Consider the following 22972-nt stretch of genomic DNA (forward strand, 5'->3'; position numbering starts at 1 on the left):
CCAAGATCTAACCGTGAGCAATAATAAAAGGAACACTATTTTATCTTTCACCGAGCAGTTATAGCCTGGCTCCTTGTACAACCTCATATGCTTATAATGGGGCACGTTCGGTGTAGTACTAGATTTGTAGTAATGAGCTGAATTTTTGTATGGTGAGAAGGTCAATTCTCCATTTCTGCAATGAAATGGTGCAAAAAGCGTGGGTATTTAACTACACTGATATAGCTTAACAACAAGATGTTATCATATTTCTTTAATACAAACGTTACGCTTTTATTCAAGCAATGTTGATTAGCAGTGGTACTGTATCACTTAATTATCGTTGTTCGCCCTGCTCCTATTTGTAAACACGATTGCTGATTAGGAGCCTAAGAATTTTAAATTGTATTTATGAAACTGTTTTGAAAGCTTCCACCTTCAAATGAAGAATAATAAAAAAGTGCGTGTTAAAAAAAGTCCAGTTTAAAATTTTACAAAAATTACATGTATATTTACTCACAAACAAAAAACTCTTATAATTCCTGGCCAAAACGCTTTTTTTTTTCAAGATCCATCTTACTTCAAGCACAGAACCTCATATTCAGCATGGCTGATCTCGGCGCCCTCGAACGGAATGTACAGACAACCGTGCGACGAGTGCACCTTGCCGGGGGTCTGCGTTCCGCAGTGCAGGGCACGGCCCATATACAGCGGTTCCCCATCGACGGTGGCTCCCATCTTGACGGCACCCTCCGGCACGACACCGTTGGCAGCAAACTCCCACACGAAATCACCCTGACGGAGCACCTCGAAGTCCTCCTTCAGGATTTCCTCACCGCCGAAGCAGATGTAGCACGCGTTCTTCGATGGGATCACCTTGGCCGGGATCATCTCGCCCTCGTGGAAGGCACGCCCAGCGAAGATGACCGATCCGTCGGCATCCACTCCGGCACGGACCATGTTGGTCGGGAAGGGACCTTCCACGTTGCAGTGTTGCCAGCAGCCTCCTGGAAGAGACGGGATGGGATTAGAAGTGTGTTTTTGTTTGCGATAAATTTTATGTAAGTAATAGAATCCACACATAACAAGTTAGTGAAGAATGCCATACCATCCGGGAAATATTAGTCACACGGTAAAACAACTCAAAATAGGATAGGTTAGATGAGAAAGTTACGCTTATATTAGATCAACATTTCTAATTTGTCTTCGAACTCATATGTGGAAAAGATTAAAATACAAAAAGGAATTCGAAGACATAAATGTTGGTCTGGTTTTAGCAAGAATTACCCTAGTTATGATACTTAGTCACATTGCGCAATACAGAGAGATAGATGAGAAACTATTTGCTTTACCGATTAGATCATCTTGAAAGACAAATTCCGTTTGCGAATGGGTTTTTTCATTATCATCATCATCACTACTGGAGGACGATGAGGATGGTGATGGTGGCGGCAATTCATCACATTCTTGTTTTGGTGGTGGCGATGGGTGGTGTTGGATCGGTTCAGTCGGTACAGGCGGATATCCGTAGGATAGTTCGTATCCCGATGGCTGATCGTTTCGAAGGTAACCGTGTATGAACCCGATGGGAGGAGGTTGGCCTGAGTTATGTTGTGGGGGGACAAGCAGTTTTCATGAGTTTATTATTTTAGGAAAACTTCTACAGCGAATTTTTTTTTTATCTGTATTAACGAGATTTTTAGCCCTGGGTTAGCTCATCTCGGAACCCACGCTTTACTTCCCTTCCGAAGGAAGTACTCACATTTTGTGAGTTTGTCGGGAGTGGGATTTGATCCCAGGTCCTCGGCGTGATAATCACGTGTTCTAACCATCCAACCAGGTCCGCTCCAACAGCGAAAATAGGAAGGATTCATGTTTTCTATGTTTCTTCAGTATAGCAGAATTGTGCTGAAATATAATGTTTCACAAATCCTCAGGGAGAGAAAAATAATGTGTAGACTTTCGGTAGTAGAAACTCCTGAAGAATTATTAGAAGAATTTCTGCCTGAACTTGTGAAGGTAATAAAACAGATTAACACGGCTTTCGCCAGTTCATTCGCAAGGTTTTTTTGTATGGGTAAACAAGTTTTGAATAGTGGAAGTACAGTGAATTTTGATATAAATTGAAAATAAAAATGATTTAAAAGGAAACGTGGTGGAAAAAATTATAACCTCGGAACAATCTTCGTGAAGTTTTCCCAAAGTTTTACTCAGAAAATACAACAAATATTATTCTAGCAATTTCTAAAAAGAAAATCCACAATTCTCTAAAAAAATGCCGTTAAAACTCTTTAAGAAACTTTGTCTAGTGTTTTTGAAAATTTTCTAGAAACTACCACAAATGTCTTCTCCATTGATTTGTCATAAATTCTTCAAAAGAGTTTTTGGCCAGGATTTTTTTTTTCAATGTATCGAAACTGTAAATTTTGCTAATATAAGTTTTACCGTTTTGTCATGGAAACAATTGGATGTCTTTGGAAATGAATTGTTGAACATGGTCCTTAACCCTCTACAGGTATACCTCGGTTTAGTGGATATTTAAATTTTCGAAAGTCGAAGCAATTTTTTTATTTTATTTTTATTTAAATTGTATACCAAAATGTATCAAAACATATGAAAACTGAGTTTTCAATAATAGGCTCGGAGTTTTTGGCATATATTAGTAATTCTCGCTAAATAATAGATAAATCACTATCTCGCTAGCTGGTATGATCGAAATATTTTGCCTCCGAAAATATGTATGGTTGATTCAAACGCCAATATTTTGAGCAGTGGACAAATACAATTAAGTTTTTTGCATGCATTAATGTCCCAAAAAATCAAAAAGTTCAGAATTTCATGCAGGGATTCCCTTGAAAATGTCTCCGAGGTTTTACCCTGGAATTAATTTACGAACTAATACGAAAAATACTTAAAAAAAATCTTTATGCCTGGTTTAGACTGTTCAATTGAAATGAGCATCTGAGTTGCAAACTTCTCAAACATTTTCAATCCAATGAAATGACGTGTTTAGACTAAGCAAATGACTTGAGTGTCCACTCGCGTGCTCTTGAATGCATCTCAATTCCAACAAGTGTTTACATTATTCAACTCGTGCGGTAAGTAAACAACCTGAATTGAATGCATCTCGTTTGACAGATGACTTGAATTCAACTCACATGAATCGCCGGTTTAGACAAGGTAGGGAGATGATTTCGTTTGACTTGAATGAAAAAGTTCAACATGTTCAACCTTCGTTCAAGTTGAGTCAGTTGCTCAAGTGACATGAATGGTGGTGTTTACACGTTCAATTCGCATTCTATTGGGTATTTTCAACTGACTGGAATCAAGTCACTTACACTATCTAAACCAGGCATTACAAATTACATAAGAAATTCCTTTATTACGACGGCCTCCGAAGAAAACATTCCAAATCAAATCATCATGTTACAGATTATTTCAGAAAATATTTCACAAATAATTCAGTAACAAATTTTGAAAACGACGCATAATCAATGGTCTAGTTACGAAATCTGGCATGAATTGCTTTACCAATTCCTCAATGTTTTTTTACAAATCATTTCAGAGATTGTTAGAAAAATTCATTCAGGGATTATTTCAGAAATTCTTCTGCATATTTATTCAGAAGTTTCGCTAGGCATTCGTTTGAAGATTCTTTTACAAAATCTTTCAAAAATGTCTTTAGAAATTCTTTTTAAAAATCTTTGCGTGAAGAATTTTTTTTCAGAAATTTGTCCCACTATTCGGCCAAAAATTCCCTCACGGATTCTTTCAAAAAAAACTCTCATGGGTTTATTCGGAAATGTCCTCTACGGATTTCGATCAAAAAACGATCAACGATCAAATCTGACTATACACGTCAATGGTTGCTCCTCCGTGATTGATCTGAGCTGGTACCAATTTCACTGAGATTCAAATGGGGCACTCCACTTATTCTCATAGTACAATTTAAGCAGCTCATACATTTTTTATCAATAACGGCACCGGCCAAGTCCTTATAGTCAGCTGGGAAGGGAATGGAATGTTTAGAGTGTGCTGCTTGTTGCTACTAGAGACCGAGAGCACCTCTGCGTTCCCACAACCAGACCTGGGAGTCACCGTTGGGTCGGTGATGCGATCCATGGATAGGGGATATTTATAGTGTTCGTAAAGTGATAGCTTGTGTGGTGATTTGAAGGTCAAACGGCACAGTTCGCTTTGGTTGCATAATTTGTAGGCGTTATACAGGGTGTTAGATTCTTGAGTGCAAACTTTTTAAAGGGTGATAGAGGACCATAAATGGTGAAAAAAATTGTTCTACGCATATGGTCAAATATCAACCGTTACGTAGTTTTTGAACTCCCATGGTTTTGACTCTTATTGCCTTTACTGGCTATAACTTTAAAATGGTCAAACTTATCGCAGTTTTTTTACCCTTATTCGAAAGATTATTGAATTTTCTATCAAATGGCATCTCTGAATCGATTGGTTTAGTTAAATAACTAAGTTTTCTAGAGCATAATAGCTAAAAATAGTGTGTTTTATTTTGTTTAAGGTACCCCGGGGCAAGTGGGACCTAAAAAAATGCTAGTTTGGTTTTGTCGAGCCAAAAAAATCTAAACATAAATAATTTTATAATTCCAATGATTCTAAAAGACATTGTTGGTATATTTCTTCTTATTAACGGGCATTAAAACTGTTTCAATTTTTTTACATTCTGTATTTTATGCATATAATGAAAAGTGGAGCGGGTGAAAATTAAATTTATCGCCAAATTAACTTGCCAGCGTGGAAAAATACGAAAAAAAAACAGCGAACTTTACCCACTAATTAGTTATTACCAACCAACGTAAAGTACGGGCGGGAGGGTACAGAAAATTTGCAACTATCAGCCATAATTGAGTTGGTTCAAATCGGGGCTCCGGTGATGTTGCACTTTAACGCGCACGTTTCCGCGATCTACATCTGGTTCGACTTTGGCTGGGCTGGGCTGGGCGTTAGGTGGCTTCTCTAGCCGAGAGAGGTGGGTTAGTGTTATTGTTTTGGAGGTGATTTAAATACATATGCCAAGGGGCTGTAGTGGCAGTACCGAAGAGATGCGGAAGACCCCAATTATTGCGATTGTGGATAAACAAGTTTTCTGGAGCATATGTAGAGAAGGTACACAACACATCCATCCTCTACATATGGATACAAGTAGGGTATTTGTGCCTATCTTAGTCTCATTAAGGATGTGCAACATGAAAAATCACTCACAGCGCAATGTATACGCTTCAAACTTAATGATACAAACCTTTAACACACGTGCTCACTTCCACTGTTGATCTTACGATGCACTAGAGTGGGATTTACCTTCAATATTTGATTTAATTGCGATCACAAATCGCGAGCCACTCGCACCTATCTTCAGCACACCGTAAAATTTTCATCTCATCGCGGTCCACCGGGTGGCCCCTTATTCATCTCAACAGTATTTACAGCAATTCCACAACCACTCTCACATTTTCTCATCGTAGAGCATTCTGCACTCACCCACTAACGCACTCCCTTTTCCTAGCAGGTGACAGTTTCATTGTGATTGTTTTCCTCTCTCGCAAAGGAGAAGTCACAACAATGTGCGGCGCGACGAATCGTCTATGCTCGCTCCCCACGTTTTGCACTCGCATACATTCACAGCTGATTGGCAAATCAGTGCTGCCGAACTGGATGATAGTTCGTAAAGCTTGGGCGGTAGCAGCATATTTAGATGAAAACCAAACCAAATATTTTGAAAGAAATGGCGTTGGAAAATGAAATTATTGATCGATTTGCGTAGAAGTTCGATTACCAAGATGTTAAACCAAGAAACGACCATATTCTGATTGAAAAAACATCGTATTTGTAGTGACCAAATCTCATTCAATTAACTACTTGTTTCTTGATGTCTGGCACCGCTGTGATGCTTGCTTTGGTGCTTCGGCAGAGATGTGCGCCGCGGTTAAAACATCATTTTTGGTCGTCGGCGGCGGCGGCGTTAAAAATGAGAATACAATATTTCGCTCTTTTACATCTCATATAGCGAAACATTTTAACAAACTATACTTTGCATATGAGAATGTAAATACACTAAAACCTCAATTTATGCATGTTATTTTAATGCACTTTTTGATTCATGCACCTTTTTTATGACCTGCATAAATTAAGGGAAAGCTACTCAGAACCAATATTGTGCATAAGAATATTTAATAATGACGGTAACTATTGCAACGGCGGCTAAAGGGTGTTTATAAGGGTGAGCAAATGGAAGTCACAGGGGCATAGGCGCCAACTTAGGGGGGGGCAATCATGGTTTTGCCCCATCAATATTTGGCGATTTTGCCCCCCCCCCCAATACTTTGATCAAGTTGGCGCGTCTGCACAGGGGAAATTCAGGGGGTTCCCAGGGGTTTCCGCGAGGTACCAGAAGATCTCCGGGGGGTTTTCGAAAGCATTGCAGAGAGTTTCAGAGGATTTTCGACGGGGTTTGGAGGCGTTACTGGTACGTTTTCGGGGGTTTCCGAGGATCTCACGTGCGTTAAACGGGTGCAAGTGGGGGTTCAGATGCGTTACATTGGGTCCGAGGGGATTTTAGAGGGATTTTGGAGGCATTTTATTGGCTGTCATTGCATGCTTTATACTCCTTGTGTGAAGAATATGATATTTGCTAGGATTTTTATATGATGATATATAAGTGACTAAAAAGTAACTAAAATCTCAACAAGATCATTGAACGAAATATTTTGTTTATTCGGCAATGAATGACATGCATTCATTTTGGGAGCGTTTAAATTTAAATCGATTATTTTCTGAAAATTATTGGGGAAATTCTAAGTTCGGCGGCGTGATGAGTTTTAAGCTGGCGGCGTGCTAGAAAATCAAAACATCCGGCGGCGTGAAGTAATAAATCTCGACGGCGCACATCTCTAGTCCTTGAGACAAAATGAGATGAATATAGGTACTAGGCCGAAGAAGGGGGCTTTTACCCTAATAATTTGAAATATAAAACCAGACCGTAAATCATGGCGAAATGATTCACCACGAGACCGGACGATATGTTTATGACTTTTTTTTGCGAACGCGAAAAGTTCAGAGTGCCAGCAGGCAGCTCTGAGGTTTAGGTAGCAACTGCCTGAAGGCGTGAAAGCAATCAAAGGCACTGCAATACCTTAACAAATTATGAATGATATTTCCGAAAGAAAAAAAACGCAGACACCAGCGTTTTTAAAATAATCAATTTACCATTTTTATTTTTTTAGATACGTCGAATACCAAAACGTCAAAAACGTCAAAAAGATAAAACGTCGAAAGGACAAAATGGAATTCGTTTTTTTGTGTCTGTATTTTTAGTGCAAGGCTTGTTAATCTTGGGACCCACGCTTTCCTTCCCTTCCGAAGGAAGAACTCACATTATGTGAGTGGGATTCGATACCTGGTTCTCGGCGTGGAAGACAAAGGCACACCAGATACGCTCCTCTCACTATTTGTTTTGATTACTCGTTTTTGACGTTCTGTACCTTTCAACGTTCAGGCATTCGACGTTCTGGTATTCAACGTTTCGGCATTCGACGTTACATTTTTCGACGTTTTGTGCCTACGCCATTTAAGAAAAATACCCTTATTGCCAAAAACTCCATATAAAAATCGCCTCTTGGTTTCAGCCCACCATCTTAAATTTCGTTCAGCCATCTTGGATTTTCTGTTTATTATTTATGGGCTCCGGATATCATACCCATAACAAATGGCCATCTCAAATTTTGTCCACCATCTTGAATTTGAAATCCGAAATCAATTCGACGCAGTTGAGCAAGATAATAAAAATTGGCATGATTTGATATATCGCATTATAGTGTTTTCACAGGCAAACATACGTAACACTCTAATAATTCCCATCGTACACCGATTTAACAAACTATTTGAAAAATTGATAGTTGGCCAACTGTCCATCCGTGGCGCTCGCATCGTTTTTGTTCGTGTTTGACGTTTACTCACTAGCGCCACCTAGTTCATGGTCAGCCAAACTCAGTCATTTTAGTAGTTTGAAACTAAAATTTTTCGAAGTGTTACGGCTGTTTGTCTGTGTTGTTTTATTCCGGCAAATTTTAGACCATCTCCGCCGGTGTCGGTCCGATTCCCTAAGATGACCGTAATACCGGAACGCCAACATCGATCCAAAACAAATTCTAAATCAAATAATGCAGTTAAAATTTATCTCGACCCGTGCTAAAATCGTGGTCAGTAAAATAGCTTTAGAAGTGAATGAACTTTTGTACACAGGCGTACAAGGCAAAAAATTCTTATTGAAAGCAAGCCCTAGAACCAGTATGCAACGAGCATTACTGTAATGAGAGGTCCAGAGGAACTAAAAATAGTTTTGAATTGTTTCAGGTTTTCTTTTCTGGAATGTCACATACCTCTTCACATGATTTTTCTCAGAAAATCCAAGGTTTGCTAAATTTACGGGAAACACTATTAAAATCTTGCACATACTTTTTACAAATCTTTTGTGAAAAGCGTTAAATATTCTTTCGTGAGTTCTACAAGGAAAGAAATAACCCTACCCTATGAATTCCACTAGAATTTTCAGCAATTCAGATAATTTTTCTATTCTGCTATTCTGCTATTATCAACGCATCCCCTGGCTTTCGCCCATCTGCGTTGTCTTTTCACTAGGCAATACGTCTACCAATTGATGTTTATGGGCTTGCCGGACCAAGTCATGTAGCTAAGCCAAACACCCCACCTACAACTGTTGGGTAGGCACCATTGTCCCGCCCACTGGTCTTTTACAGCTAGTTGTAGGTGCATGTGTGCGTGTAAGTATTGGTGTATGTGTGTTAGTGTTGGTGTATTGTAGGCGCCAACTCGTTCTAATCCACTCTGATTGCTAACACCCTATTGAACCATTACCCTTAAATCTGGCAATCTATGAAATAGAATGAGTTAAGCGCCTGTACATAACAGTCAGTTAAATCAAACAAGAAATATTAGTATTAAAGCGAAGATACAACGAAGCAACGCCCCGAATCTCGAGAGCACAAACCCCAAGAACCAAATGACAGGCAGCGCCGACAAGTCAATCAACTGGCCACCACCAGTGATTAACCAATCGAGCAAACCCTCCAGCACAAACCGCCATCAGCTCTCCCGACCTGCGCCCAACAAATCCGAGGCACAGCCCAGCCATAGCTTCATCTTAAAACCAAAATCTAGATTGCAGAGCACAATACTTCCTAAGTAACCGCGCAGCTCGGGCCGCAAATCCCACACAACACGTCACAAATAAGCCAAACACTACCCCGTCCGTACAACCGAAACCGATCTAGGGTAGAGAAGGGTCTCTTTCCACTCCAACCCGGACTCAACTGCACCCACAGGGTAGCGCACCCCACACACACTGCACTCATGCATCCATCACGACCCGAGCCGCATGGTCACCTGGGTTGCTTCTATCTGCATGACCTCACCCAACCCGTAACGCAGAGTTTAAATCCCTCTCTTGCATTACAAAGCAGTCCCTCCTCCCAAAGTTTGTGCGTGGAATAAATGAGATTCTAAAGCTGAAGAAATCGTCACCAACACAACCGTCAACAATGAGCACGCAATGGTGTCGGCAGAATCAATGACGACCCCCTCAGTCCCAAACCCAATTATCCTACACTACCCAAGTAACCACAATGCTGAGCCGTAGGAGCCGTACGCACTGCACGTACGAAGTACATACAGACCTACCCGCACCGCCTAAACAAACCACCTAGGCCGAACACAAGCGAAAGGCGGCACCACCACTGCTGAACCACGACTATACCAGTAAGTAGGTATAATCGCAATTAAGCAATCGTAGATCCATTCCCCGCTCCTACTCAGCCCTAACGATCCATAGCAATGCTTGTCAATATCTGCACCCCACACACGCAACCCCCACAACCCAACAGTATGGTCACTTGAGTATCCCTGGGATTTTGATTACATGATGGTCAGGAATCACAGCCATCAAAACGTTCCACACTTTACCAGGGCTTGCGACCTGTAACCATCATGATTTCCGCTATGAGAAACCATGATGGCTAGCGGTGTTACAAGGAAAGAAATAACCCTACCCTATGAATTCCACTAGAATTTTCAGCAATTCAGATAATTTTTCATAAAAAAATCTAAAAACAAACATATTTTCGAAATATTTTTTCATATTGGAATGGTTTTCGGCATTTGCAGTCGGAAGACCAGCTCATGACAAAAAAACGTTAACCCATTCTAATCCTCAGAAAAAGGAGCAATAAAGGCCCGAAACGTCGGATCCCGAGTAGAAGTAAAAATCAAAACAATATCATAATTTGATATTCCTCAGTGAAGTACTCAAGATCATAATTAGCTATTGGTTTGTTTGACATAAGAGATAAAAGATCAAAAATAAGATCAAAAATTAGTATGGGAAGAACATAATAATATCTCATTTTGATATTATAAGAACAGACTTATATCTGGGGAGATCTGGGCTGTATCACATCAAACCAATATCATAAAATGATCTGACAGATAAACTAGAGTAAAAAAAAGAAAAAAGGCCGCGACCGGAATCGAACTTATGACCTTGTAATTTATGAGCAGTGATATTGCCACTGCACTACGACTCATATCTGAAAATAGGAGGTAACAAGAGCATCAAGTTCTACGTTTTCCAAGGTGTTTGCGAGTCATGGTAGTTGTGTTGGTTTGGTCCCGGGGTTCATTCAAATATTACGTAACGCAAAATTTTGCCATTTTAGACCCCCTCCCCCCCCCCCCCCACGTAACAACTTTTGTATGAAAAATTTTGAAATTTTGTATGAAGCGTAACACAGCGCTAGACCCCCTCCCTCCCCCTTTAGTGTTACGTAATATTTGAACGAACCCCGCGATGTTGTAGATGAGTGTGTGAAAGAACTAATTATGATCTCGAATAGTAGTTTTCAGATCTTACAATTTTCGAATGTTATAGATAAATGTGTGGAAGAAGGACGGGCTTGGTGGTCTAGTGGCTACCGCTTCTGATTTATATGCAGAAGGTCCTGGATTCAATCCCTGGCCCATCCCTTTCCTCCTACTTTGTATCTTTCTATATACTTTCTCTCTGCTCTCTACATATACAACTCATGTATATAAACATGTTCATAGCCGTCGCTAGAACAGAAACGGGTTGAAAAAGCCGTTTCCCTTCCTTCCAAACTTTCACAGCACAGTGTCACAATCCTATTAGAAAACGCCTACAAGTTATGCAATCAAGCGAGCTGTGCCGCACATCTTCAAAATAATAATAAAAAAAAACACACACACAATTCTATCACCTTCCTCTGGTATCCACACACCAATGTGTGAACCTTCTGCCAACCAATTCCCACCAACACTCCAACATCCGCATGAATTTGTGCTGGCGCAGAGGTATATTCGGCCAGATGTGGATACAAACGATTGCAATCATCACTTCCTTACCCCTTCCCCACATTGACCTGCAACCTGACGTGGCAGGCGCCATTGTCGCCTAAAAATAGAAGATCACCAACGCTCACACACTGAAGATGCCTGCTAGTCCCCGGCAGTTATCTCATTGGTCCTTGTGTGAGTGTAGCTGGTCTGGCGATACTGGAGTAGCATCCACGGGCGGTCAATCAAGCTCAAGCTCAAGCTCAAGCTCAAGTTATAGATAAATGTGTGGAAGAACTGATTTTGATCTTGGGTAGTAATTTTCAGATCTTTCTATTTCTGGTTGCAGGTGGAAATGTGAAGAGCTAATTTTGATCTTAAGCAGTATTTTTCAGATTTCCCAATGATAAATGTTCTATTGCAGAATATTAATACACTTTCCATCCAAAATTTGCAAACTGAAGCGAAAGTATAGAAACTAAAAATGAATTAAGGTTTAATTAGGAATTGCATACATATTTTCCTAAACTAAGAGAGCACTTTTCTCTAGATGATTTCACATTTTATGCCTATTCTCTGAATTGTGAACAAAGGTAGTGATCCAAACTTTAAAAACGACATGTGTAGAAAAATGTTTGGTTTATTTTGCGCCTAAAACAGGACGAATTACCACCAATAGGATGCAATCAGTGAACTACTAGATTGTGGTAATGAGATGAATTTTTCTATAGTGAGTAGGTAAACGCTCAATTTCTGCAATGAAATGACGCTTAAAGCTTGGCTATTATGATTCTTTGCCTTATTTAATGCTGTTTGAGCAAAACTTTGGGTACCTGTGTTATTGTTTTCTCCATTTCTCTATTTCTTGCAACAAGGTTTTCAAAGTTTTGTTCTAACTGCATTAAATAAGGCAAGGAATCATAATACCCACGATTTTTGCATAATTTCTATGCAGAAACGAAGAATTTACCTTCCAGCCATCAGCTAAAAATCTAGAACTTCACTGAACGAGCTCTATTGTAAACTGTCGCCCAGAAAAGCTTTGGAAACATTTAGAAGATCGTATACTACAGTCGTCACAACTGTCGTCTGTTCTACCCGAGATCTTCATTTACTCCGTAACACGGGGCAAGTGGGACCTATTCGGAATTTTTGTACAAATGGCTTAGTATAGTTGCTGCATATATGTAAGGTAGCATAAATTATAAATATCTTATGCGAATAACTATGTTTAGCGATTTATGTTGGAAGAGTTTTGTGGTATCGTGCATAAATTATGTAATTGATTGAACTCTAGCAGCTCGTGCAAAACAAAATGATTTCATTTATACAAACAGCGCCATAAAGTTAAATGCCGAAAGATTTTCAAACTTGTTTTTCATATTACGTAGTTGATGTATCTCGCCAAAAGATTTTTCAAGATTTACAGATGTTATGTTTTCGCTTACATAATTTTACGATCATTAAATAAAGACTTTTTAATCGTGAACTTAGAATACGTCGTTTTCCATTTTTTTTTATACTGTACATATGGCCAATTCCTTAACATTCACAAAAACTCATTATGCAGCAAAAAACGATAAAATAATGGAATTTGCTTAGACGAAAATATGAAAAATAGATGATTTCGAACAAATATATTGCTCCCAAGACTTAACCATTTTAAACAATAGCCTCATCATTAGAACAGAAGTATGTAATTAAGTATAATTCAACGATTGATTACTTAAGGCACCGATTTTTACTTCACTTTTGTGTGAATTTCGACTTAGGCTGAAGAAAGCGAGATCAAACTATGAAATTGTGTTTGTTTACTCTCATAGGTCTCACTTGCCCCAGATGCTGAAATGCACTGGGGCAAGTGAGAGCAGTTAACCACAGATAACAGACGTTTATGCTTATATTGGCAATGTGTGTAAAAATGCTCAACAGCCATTTCGTATGTAACGAGCAGCTGAAACTCATGTGGCAATCATTTAGAGATGGCGCAGTGATCGATAGTCAGTGATCGCTTTCAAGATTGCATGCACTACGCAATTTTACATTCAAGATTGTATTCGATCTTGAATGAAACTGGAACTTTGAACTATTCTTGCATTCAAGTTAGATGTAATGCCGCAATCAGTTGAGTAGATGGCGGTAGTGAGCCAACGTATATCGTTTCGAACATTTACACAGGATTCTGCGAAAAATTTGTACTAGCATAAACATCTGTTATCTGTGCTAAAGGTAATAGATGATAATAAATTACAGCTTTTTCGATTAAAATAACTTGGAAGCACTCCAAATATTATCATGCAATCGAAAAAGTTTTACTTAATTTGTTATCCTATTTTTAAACGACGAATATAGTAGAGTACGTTAATCTCACTTAGTGAATTGAAAATTACATATGAACAACAATAACATATATGGTCTCTTTATGGTGGGAACAATAACAATTTTTGAATTCAAAGTATCCGTTGGTGTGATACCTATGTTTTCCATGAAGAATGTTTGCCTTAAAAACAAAAAATAGATAAAATTTTAGCCGTAGGTCTCACTTGCCCCGGATTCTCACTTGCCCCGGGGTACCTTATGTCAATTATCTTTGAAACATGTGTAATGAATTAAAATTCTTTCTTCGGCAAAGTTGTGGCCCCTGTTTCACTCTACAATTAGGTCTCTGACGCCAAACTTCTAACTCTTATCGTTTTATTGCAATTTTGATTTAAATGTGCGGCACAGTGCGCAAAAAAGTGCTTACCATGACAATTGCGATTTTATGATCTGAAATGCGACGTTTAAATCGAAATTGCAAGAAAACGACAAAAGATAGAAGTTTAATGTCAAAGAACGAATTGTAGAGTGGAACAGGGGCCACAACTTTGCCAAAGAAAGAATTTTAAATTATTACGCATTTTTCAAAGATAGTTGATAAAAACAAATTAAAACACACTATTTTGAGCTATTTGTTCTAGAAAACTTAGTTATTTAACTAAACCAATCGGTGCAAAGATGCCATTTGATAGAAAATTCAAAAATCTTTCGAATAAGGGTAAAAAACTGCGATAAGTTTAGCCATTTTAAAGTTATAGCCAGTTAAGGCAATAAGAGTCAAAAACATGGGGAGTTCAATAACTATGTAACGGTTGAGATTTGACCATATGTGTAAAACAATTTTTTTCACCATTTATGGTCCTCTATCACCCTTTGAAAAGTTTGCACTCAGGAACCTAACACCCTGTATACACTGCTGTGGAAGTTAGAAGTAAGGGAAACGACGTTTTCAATTCGTTTCTGGTTTTAGCGATGGCTATGAACATATGAATATACATGAGTTGTATATGTAAGAGCGAGAGAAAGTAGTTAGAAAGATACAAAGTAGGAGGAAAGGGACGGGCCAGGGATTGAACCCAGGACCTTCTGCATACGAATCAGAAGCGTAGCCACTAGACCACCAAGCCCGTCTATTCGGAAATTTCCTCCACAGATTTGTTTAGAAATTCACAAGAAATATTTAAGAGCATCTTTTATGATTTACTTCTGAAATTCCTGATTTTTTTTTAAAAAAAATATCTATGAATTTGAGCAGAAATTCCTCCAGTGATTCTTTCAAAAATTCGTTCAGAGATTCCTTAAGAAATTTCTTTAGACATTTATTCAAAAATTTCTACAGAGATTTTTTTAATAAAACTTTCAGCAAAGCCTTTAGAAACTATTTCAGAGTTTTTCAGAAAATGTTTTAAAAGTTCATTCAAACATTTGTACTGGGGTTACTTTGGAATGTCTTATAAGGATTTCACCAGATATTCCGAAAGCAACTTCCAATTTCTCCTGAAATTCCAATAGGGATTCCTCCAGAAGTTTACAAGTGTGAGACAAGTGTAAGAAAGTTGTCTATGAGTTTCTGCAGAAATACATTCAGAGGTTTTATTAAAAAAAAATCCTTCAAAGATTTATCCTATGTTTTTCGGGATTTTCTAGATTTTTTTCCGAAAAAATCCATCGGAAATTTCTTTAATCATTTTCTCAAACGATCTTTCAAAAAAATATTTCAAAACTTTCTCCGAAGATTGCTTTGGAAATTGTTCCAGGGATTTTTTTTTTCAAATTTGAATTTCTGTTAGGAACTCGTCCTGGGACTTCTTTAGAAATTGCTTCAGACTCTTTTTAAACAAAATAACATCCATTTGGGAAATTCTGACTGAATTTCTATATAAACTATCCCAAGAGTTCCTTCACAAATTGTTGGAGGGATTCTTTCAAAAGATCTCTCATGACTTTTATCATAAGCTCGACTAATAATTGCTTCAGAAATATCAGCAGATTTTCCTCTAGAGATTTCTTTACAAATTTCTCCATGGATTACTTTGAACGAACATACAGGATGATACAGGAGTGATGAAAAAATGTGTGGTGCTATTGAGCTTCCGTAACAACAGGTTGCTAGGTGTCTACCCAAGCAACCTGTCCAAGGCATCGATTACTACGTTTCTCAACAAGGATTCATTTAAAAATCTTTCACGAGTTCCTGAAAAAAAAATCTCCCAGGGATTCTTCAAAAAAAAAAATCATTCAGGGGTTCCTTTGGAAACTCCTCGTAGATTTATTTTGAAAATCATACGGGAAAACTACGGAAATGCTGGAAGATATTTTTGCAGAGATTCCTGTAGAAATTCACGCAGATTTTATCAGAAATTCTGCCGGGTATTCCTCTATTTATGTATTTTCCTAGAAATTCCTCCAGGATTTTCTCCAAGTGTATCTCTTGGAATTTCTCTATGGATTCACCCAGGTATTCATAAAAAAATGTTTAGGATTTTTATTAGGGGATTTCTCCAGGATTTTTTCAATATCTCACGAGGTTTGTTAGCTATTTCACCAAGGGTTGCTAGGTGTTTCTTCAGGTATTCCTGCTAGAATTTCTTCAAAAAATCATTTATGGTTTTTTAAAATATTCCTGTTTTTTTTTTCTAAATGTTTTTCAGAGATTCATTTTGATTTTTTTTAATTCCTTTTGAAATTTCTTCAGCTTATACTTTCTTTCCGAAAGTATAAATATCAGTAGACATCTTCAATATTCCTAGAATTACTTCAGAAATTTCAGCAGGGATTACTTCAAAAGTTGTTCAATAGATTCTTTCAGAAGTTATTCCATCAATTGCTCAAGCAGTTCCTTAAGAGATTCCTCCAGGTAGGGAAGTGGAACCATCTCGGCAGGGGTCCTATTTTGGGCACTTTTCTGCTATAACTCAGCCAATTCTGAACCAATTGACACAATTTTTGTAACACGATGAGATACATGTAGTATCTAGCCGTGTACAAAATTTTAAGTCAATTGGTTTGGAATTGACTGAGTTATAGCGGAGAGTGCCCAAAATACCGTTCGCTGCCCAAGTGGTTCGCTACCTTATTCATCCATGGGAATGTATCGCTGAAATCGTGGAACTTGACGTTAGTTGGATTTTACCATGACAGCACTAGAAATAATTTATCACACATCTTGTCGGTAACCTGCCGAAGCATTTACAAAGACCTTTTGATGGTATTTGATACAAATTTTGGAATTTAATCAGCTGAGTACATGCCAAGATAGTATAAGGCATCTACCACAAATATCTGGAATATATTACAATTCTCGGTGAAGGAATCATACGAAATCTTGAAGGTGTTTGTTTAGAAAGCTTTGAGAAAAAGTCTGTCGAATAAGCAGTTTGCATACATCCGCCAAACATGTTGTCATAGCTAAGGGATCTGTAAAAAATAACCCCAGAGAATTACCCCATATACTCCGGTCATCGTGATCATCGACAAAGCGAGCGATGTTTATAAAAAATTAAGTCAGAAAGAGAAGACTTCTCTTAGTATGAGATTAATCGGTGTCTTTGAATTAAGGAAAATATACAGGGTGTTAGGTTCGTGAGTGTAAACTTTTTTAAGGGTGATAGAGGACCATAAATGGTGAAAAAAATTGTTCTACGCATATGGTCAAATCTCAATCGTTACATAGTTATTGAACTTCCCATGTTGTTGACTCTCATTGCCTTAACTGGCTATAACTTGAAAATGGTCAAACTTATCGCAATTTTTTTACCCTTATCCGAAAGATTATTGAATTTTCTATCAAATGGCATCTTTGAATCGATTGGTTTAGTTAAATAACTACACGGTGTGTCTGGTAGAACAAAATTATTTAAAAAAAAATCGGTATCGCTAAAACACCCACCAAACGAAAGCTGAAGGTGCCCCCTTTCATTTGAGGCTAAAACAAGAAAGTTCTATCGGCGGTCCTAGAACAATTTTTTTTTTCAAAAATTTATTACTATAAGGACACATTCCACGCACTTCTACACCGCGGTTTTTGAACTTCATTTAACGATATTTTCGGACTCCTGCTGTCGATTTTGATTCTTTTTGCATAAAAATGAAGATAATTATCTATATTCTTCTAAAAGTACCTGAAACTTTGAAAACTGCTCCTAGAAAGTAGCAAATTTCTTGGCGTTCGGTCAGAATTCGTAATTTTTTGCGACGCTGTATTTCTTGTTTTCTTTCGAAATACAAAGGTCCAATTCCCAATTAGAAAGCATACACTGAATCTTCTATCCAAATCTGATCGTTTTATATGCTGGTTGGTATGTATATGACAACATATTATTTTTTTGAAGCAAAAGTTTGATTCTCGCACAAAATGTAACGCGTGGAATGTGTCTAAGACTTGCATTTTCATCCTTTCAACCTTGAGTGTAAGCTAATGGGCTCGTATGAAGTCCCTCATTAGTAACGTATCATATTAAAAGAGTAAACGGGTAAAAACATATTCAAAAATTTCCATACAAAATGTTGCCTAGACAAGTGTAAAAAAAATATTTAAGGGAGTTGTAATAGAATTTTACCAATATTTAGGTATATGTGTTAACCATCTTCTCCTTATTGACATGTAGAAGAAGTTATTTCGACCGTCGTTCTCCTCGTTTTTATCGACAGTGCCAAATGTTCGAAAAGTTTTATAGTCGTAGTAGGCCATGACTTGGATGTCAATAAAAATATAACGATCAACAAAGTATTGCGGATTTTTAGAAAACTTTCCACTCTGCGGTAGCCGCCGAGTTCTACCGCAGCTGTCAAAGTCCTACCGTAGCCATGAAAATGATCGTATCATTGAAAAGTTTGGTCAAATCAAAGTATGCTTGCAAAGTGAAATGTTCTGAAAAACAACAACAAACAATGATCATCGGCGTCGTATCCAAGGCTCGATCCAAGGTATCCTTGGACTGATTGATGATACATTGGTGAAAATTATCAGTCTGACAGCTGCGGTAGCTTTTCAATCTTCCGTAAAGTGGAAAATTTTCTCTAAATTGGCAATAGCTTAGATAAAATAACTACGTTCCATTATAGGCGGTTATACGTTCATTTTGTGCCCCTTTCTGGTACTTGTAAAAGCAATTAACATTTTTCGCTAATTTGAAGGATTGCTGTGTGGTATAACATTAGGTATTTAATCATAAAAAATAAAAGAAATTCAATTTCAACATAGCTTTGCTCCAAACTTTTAGAGAAACAACTATGACATGAAATCATAGTCACGATGAAAACCGTACCAAGGTGTGCGTGCTGTGTTTGAAGAAGCTTTTTCTGCAACCATCAATATCATCGAAGGTAGTTGATATTCACAGATTTAGATATTTGTTTTATATGGCTGAGCATACAAAAAAAGACAGAATAAAATAGAAAAGTCCCAATTTGTTTTTATTTGTATTTGCAGGTTATTGAGATTATTGATCAACTTTTTCTGAAATATACCAGATATAGAAGTTGGTATTATCCCACGATAATATATCGCAATTACTCATTTAAAGTTTATTCGTTCAATGATGAGATCATACCCTTTAGAATTACTCTCTTTGAGTATAAATATAATTTGAGTCTTCTACGCAGAGTATCGATATTTGCTGTAATTGCGAAACATGTAGTGCTGAAAGAACTACAGTTTCTTCTTAATTTACGAGAAAACGCGGCAGACCTAGTACTACTACCGATGATTCAAAAAGATAGTGCTCGTTGCAGTTCTGCTAAAGATGTAAAAGGGAGATTTCATGTTTGCATTGAAAATGTAATCACTGTACTCCATTCTCCTGCAGCAGTACAGTAAATACATTTTTGATACGAAAATATCTGTATTGGACGAGAAAACCGCTTTTGATTTATCAATGATGACGATTATGTTAATGGCGGCCTTGAGAACCAAAAATCTCGGATAATAATTAGATATTATGAAAAAGTACCTATGTTACCAAAAAAACTAAATAAATCAACGCAATTTTTATTTAAGTTTTGCTCCATTATTGTAGGACCGACTTTCTCAACACAGTAAAACGGCTCAGCACTAAAATGTGTAAGCCCTACTCATAAGTGCATAATTTCCAGGCAACACAAAAGTGTGTTACAGTTACACATTCTCAAAAACAGCTCGTACACTCGTCTAGATGCGAAATGTCGATATTTTATTTGTTTTCCAAGGTCACTAGTAAATCTAGCTAGATTACTGTACAAATTTTTTTGCGAATTTAACGATTTTACGGACACAGGAGCTGATTTTGTGGATGTGCAAGGGTTCTGGAAATTATGCACTTTAGTGCTGAGCGGCGTTAGCGTGAAATTATGTGTCGTGACCCACCTGAGACACTTTTATACATGTCTCCTGTAAGTTTCGTTTGTATCACTCAGCAACGTGTACACTTGCAAACATCAAAGCACTCTAACATTAGCACCTCTGGTGAAAGAATCGCGGAAATCAAACGAAATTTGAATTCATCGTTAAATGCATGTGCCAAGCCCTATTTAAGAGTGTTACGCCTGTTAGTCTGTGCTTATATCGTGCATTGCTCAATAGAGAAAATAATAAAATTCTTTAAATAATTGAAAGTTTTACCAAATGCACTCTATAAGGATCAACACAGTGATTTAATAATAATTACGAGTATTAGAGCAAGATGTGGTACACATGTAAATTGAAATTTGAACTCATCATGTCCACCTGCTTGATACTATTACAATTTTTTAAGCATTACTGCCCATAACCACGAAACTGACTACTGTTTATTGGTTTTTTTATTAACATGGGACTATTATGCTTTTGTGGGAAGTGTAGTTAACATCATATAAAAAACCTTCCGTCGGAAAGCCATGTTGGCAATGGACAAACTGCTTTTCGTTATTACTTAGTACTTCGAGAAAATACAAAAAACATCACACTATTTCAAAAAAAAAATGTTCTAGACCCGCCGATAGAACTTTCTCATTTAAGTCTCAAATGAAAGGTGGGACCCTTAGCTTTCGTTTGGTGGGTATCTTAGCGATACCGATTTTTTTTAAATAATGTTGTCCACCAGACACACCGTGACTAAGTTTTCTAGAGTGAAGTAGCTCAAAATAGTGTGTTTTAATTTGTTTTTGTCAATTATTTTTTAAACATGCGTAATAAATAAAAATTCTTTCTTTGGCAAAGTTGTGGCCCCTGTTCCACTCTACAATTCGTTCTTGGACACCAAACGTCTATCTCTTATCGTTTTCTTGCAATTTTTATTTAAACATCGCATTTTAGGTCATAAATTTGCAACTGTCAAGGTAAGCACTTTTTTGCGCACTGTGTCGCACATTTAAATCAAAATTGCAAGAAAACGATAAGAGCTAGAAGTTTGGTGTCCAAGAACGAATTTTTAAGTGGAACAGGGGCCACCACTTTGCCAAAGAAAGAATTTTTATTTATTACGCATGTTTCAAAGAAAATTGACAAATACAAATTAAAACACTCTATTTTGAGCTATTTTGCTCTAGAAAACTTATGTTATTTAATTAAACCAATCGATTCAAAGATACCATTTGATAGAAAATTTAATAATCTTTCGAATAAGGATAAAACATTGCGATAAGTTTGACCATTTTCAAGTTATAGCCAGTTAAGTCAATGAGAGTGAAAAACGTGGGAAGTTCAATAACTACGTAACGGTTGAGATTTGACCATATGCGTAGAACATTTTTTTTTTCACCATTTATGGTCCTCTATCACCCTTTAAAAAGTTTGCACTCACGAACCCAACACCCTGTATAATGCTATTTTTTTCATGAGGTATGCTTCGGCGCTATTATAAGTGCTCCACAAAACAATTTATTGATATGAAATGCTCCGCGTACCTAAGGCTGAAAACCCTTACGTTACAAGTCATCATAATGCAACTAAATGTTTAAACTACATGTTTTAAACTGGTTGAATATTAAAAATTTTACGATTAAAAAATGTACATAAAATAGCTAGAGCACCATCGTTTTTGACCGATAAACTTTGACAATTTGCAATAATTTTTGTTCGAGCGTTTTTTTCGGAAACGCTTTCTTGGCATAGAAATAGTCGTTCAAAGTCGTGGGAAGGAAAGGGTTATCTAATGCAGTCTCGTAATAACACGTAAACCAATTCTACCTCAGGCACATTTAGACAAGTGAGGCGAGGATTATCATTTAGCGATTATACCAATCCAATCACCAGTTGCTGACAGTTATTCTTGAAATCTCGCTTTCTGATCATTTTGAAATATAGGTACGTGCAGATGTTTCGTTATAATTCGTTGTTGATATATAATCCGAAACAAACAGGCTGAAACTATTATATACAAAGTAGTAACATTCTTTACGATGAATTCGCCTCACTAAGATATATAAAACAGCCGCCTTGTTGTCGATAACAGCTCCAACTATTATCACTTATTGAAGTGAACCAATATCAAACACTCGGTGTATAATCAAAAGGTATATGATGTGATGATAGTATAGTTCGATTGCACACTTACCGGTCATGTTGATTGCTTAGTAGTAGGTATTTACAGATGGCACAAATGGGGGACACTTGGGGATGGTCCGTCGAGACACTTCTGCGTAATGCGTACTGGTTGGCCCGGAGCGAATCGTCTAACTGCAACTCTGGAGCTTCTCGAACCTTGCTAAAATCTACACCTCGACAAGAAGTTTCATTAGACACATGTCGTCCAGGTGGTATTGAAATGACCTGAGCCGTTGGTCGGCTGATAAAACTCGTTATCTTTGTGCAGCTTCTCACTGATATCGTGTTTATGTATTTATTTTCGATGCGCACATTATCACAAACAAGTGATACACAGTAGGTAGACCTTTTATCAGCGGAACTTCTTGGGAGGTCTTATGGCCCCAAAGGGATAGAATGTGGGATTTTTACATATGCAGTGAATCAGTTTTGCAAGTATAGGTTTCTATGAGTAATAATACTCTGTCGATATTCACATTCACCTGTTCAGTTTTCAGGAGTTCCAACACTTTGTTCGAAAGCATATGATGACAATGTAAGGGAAATTGTGTATTACACAAGTTTACAAAATAAAACGAAAGTCGTGAACTTTTGTCAACGACCAAAATTTTTGAAGCACAATTTAGTGCTTATTTCGAAACCGAGCTTCAAAAAATTTTAAGTAGAACAGTTTTTGAGTTTTAGCTAAATATCGAGTTTTACAACTTTTTAAAATATGGAATTTACTAAAATTCAAATATCTTTCATTTTGTTCAACCAATTTTAAATCTTTTTCCATAA

General features: G+C 37.4%; 1 protein-coding gene across 2 annotated transcripts; it reads right to left on the bottom strand.

The window, feature by feature from the left end:
• Positions 1-461: 461 nt before the first annotated feature.
• On the bottom strand, positions 462-22560 carry LOC109420225 (natterin-4). 2 transcript variants are annotated; one of them, XM_062853796.1, is made up of 3 exons: positions 22203-22560; positions 1332-1580; positions 462-986 (listed from the first exon to the last, which is right to left on the bottom strand). In XM_062853796.1, the coding sequence occupies exons 1-3, from the start codon at positions 22207-22209 to the stop codon at positions 556-558; spliced, it is 687 nt and encodes a 228-aa protein (XP_062709780.1). In that variant the 5' UTR covers positions 22210-22560; the 3' UTR covers positions 462-555. The 2 variants fall into 2 exon arrangements, with proteins under 2 accessions (XP_062709780.1, XP_062709781.1); XM_062853797.1 differs by lacking the exon at positions 1332-1580 and having other exon boundaries at positions 22203-22529.
• Between the last annotated feature and the right edge of the window lie 412 nt (positions 22561-22972).

This window comes from Aedes albopictus, chromosome 2 (genome assembly GCF_035046485.1).
Source record: "Aedes albopictus strain Foshan chromosome 2, AalbF5, whole genome shotgun sequence".
NCBI lineage: Eukaryota > Metazoa > Arthropoda > Insecta > Diptera > Culicidae > Aedes > Aedes albopictus.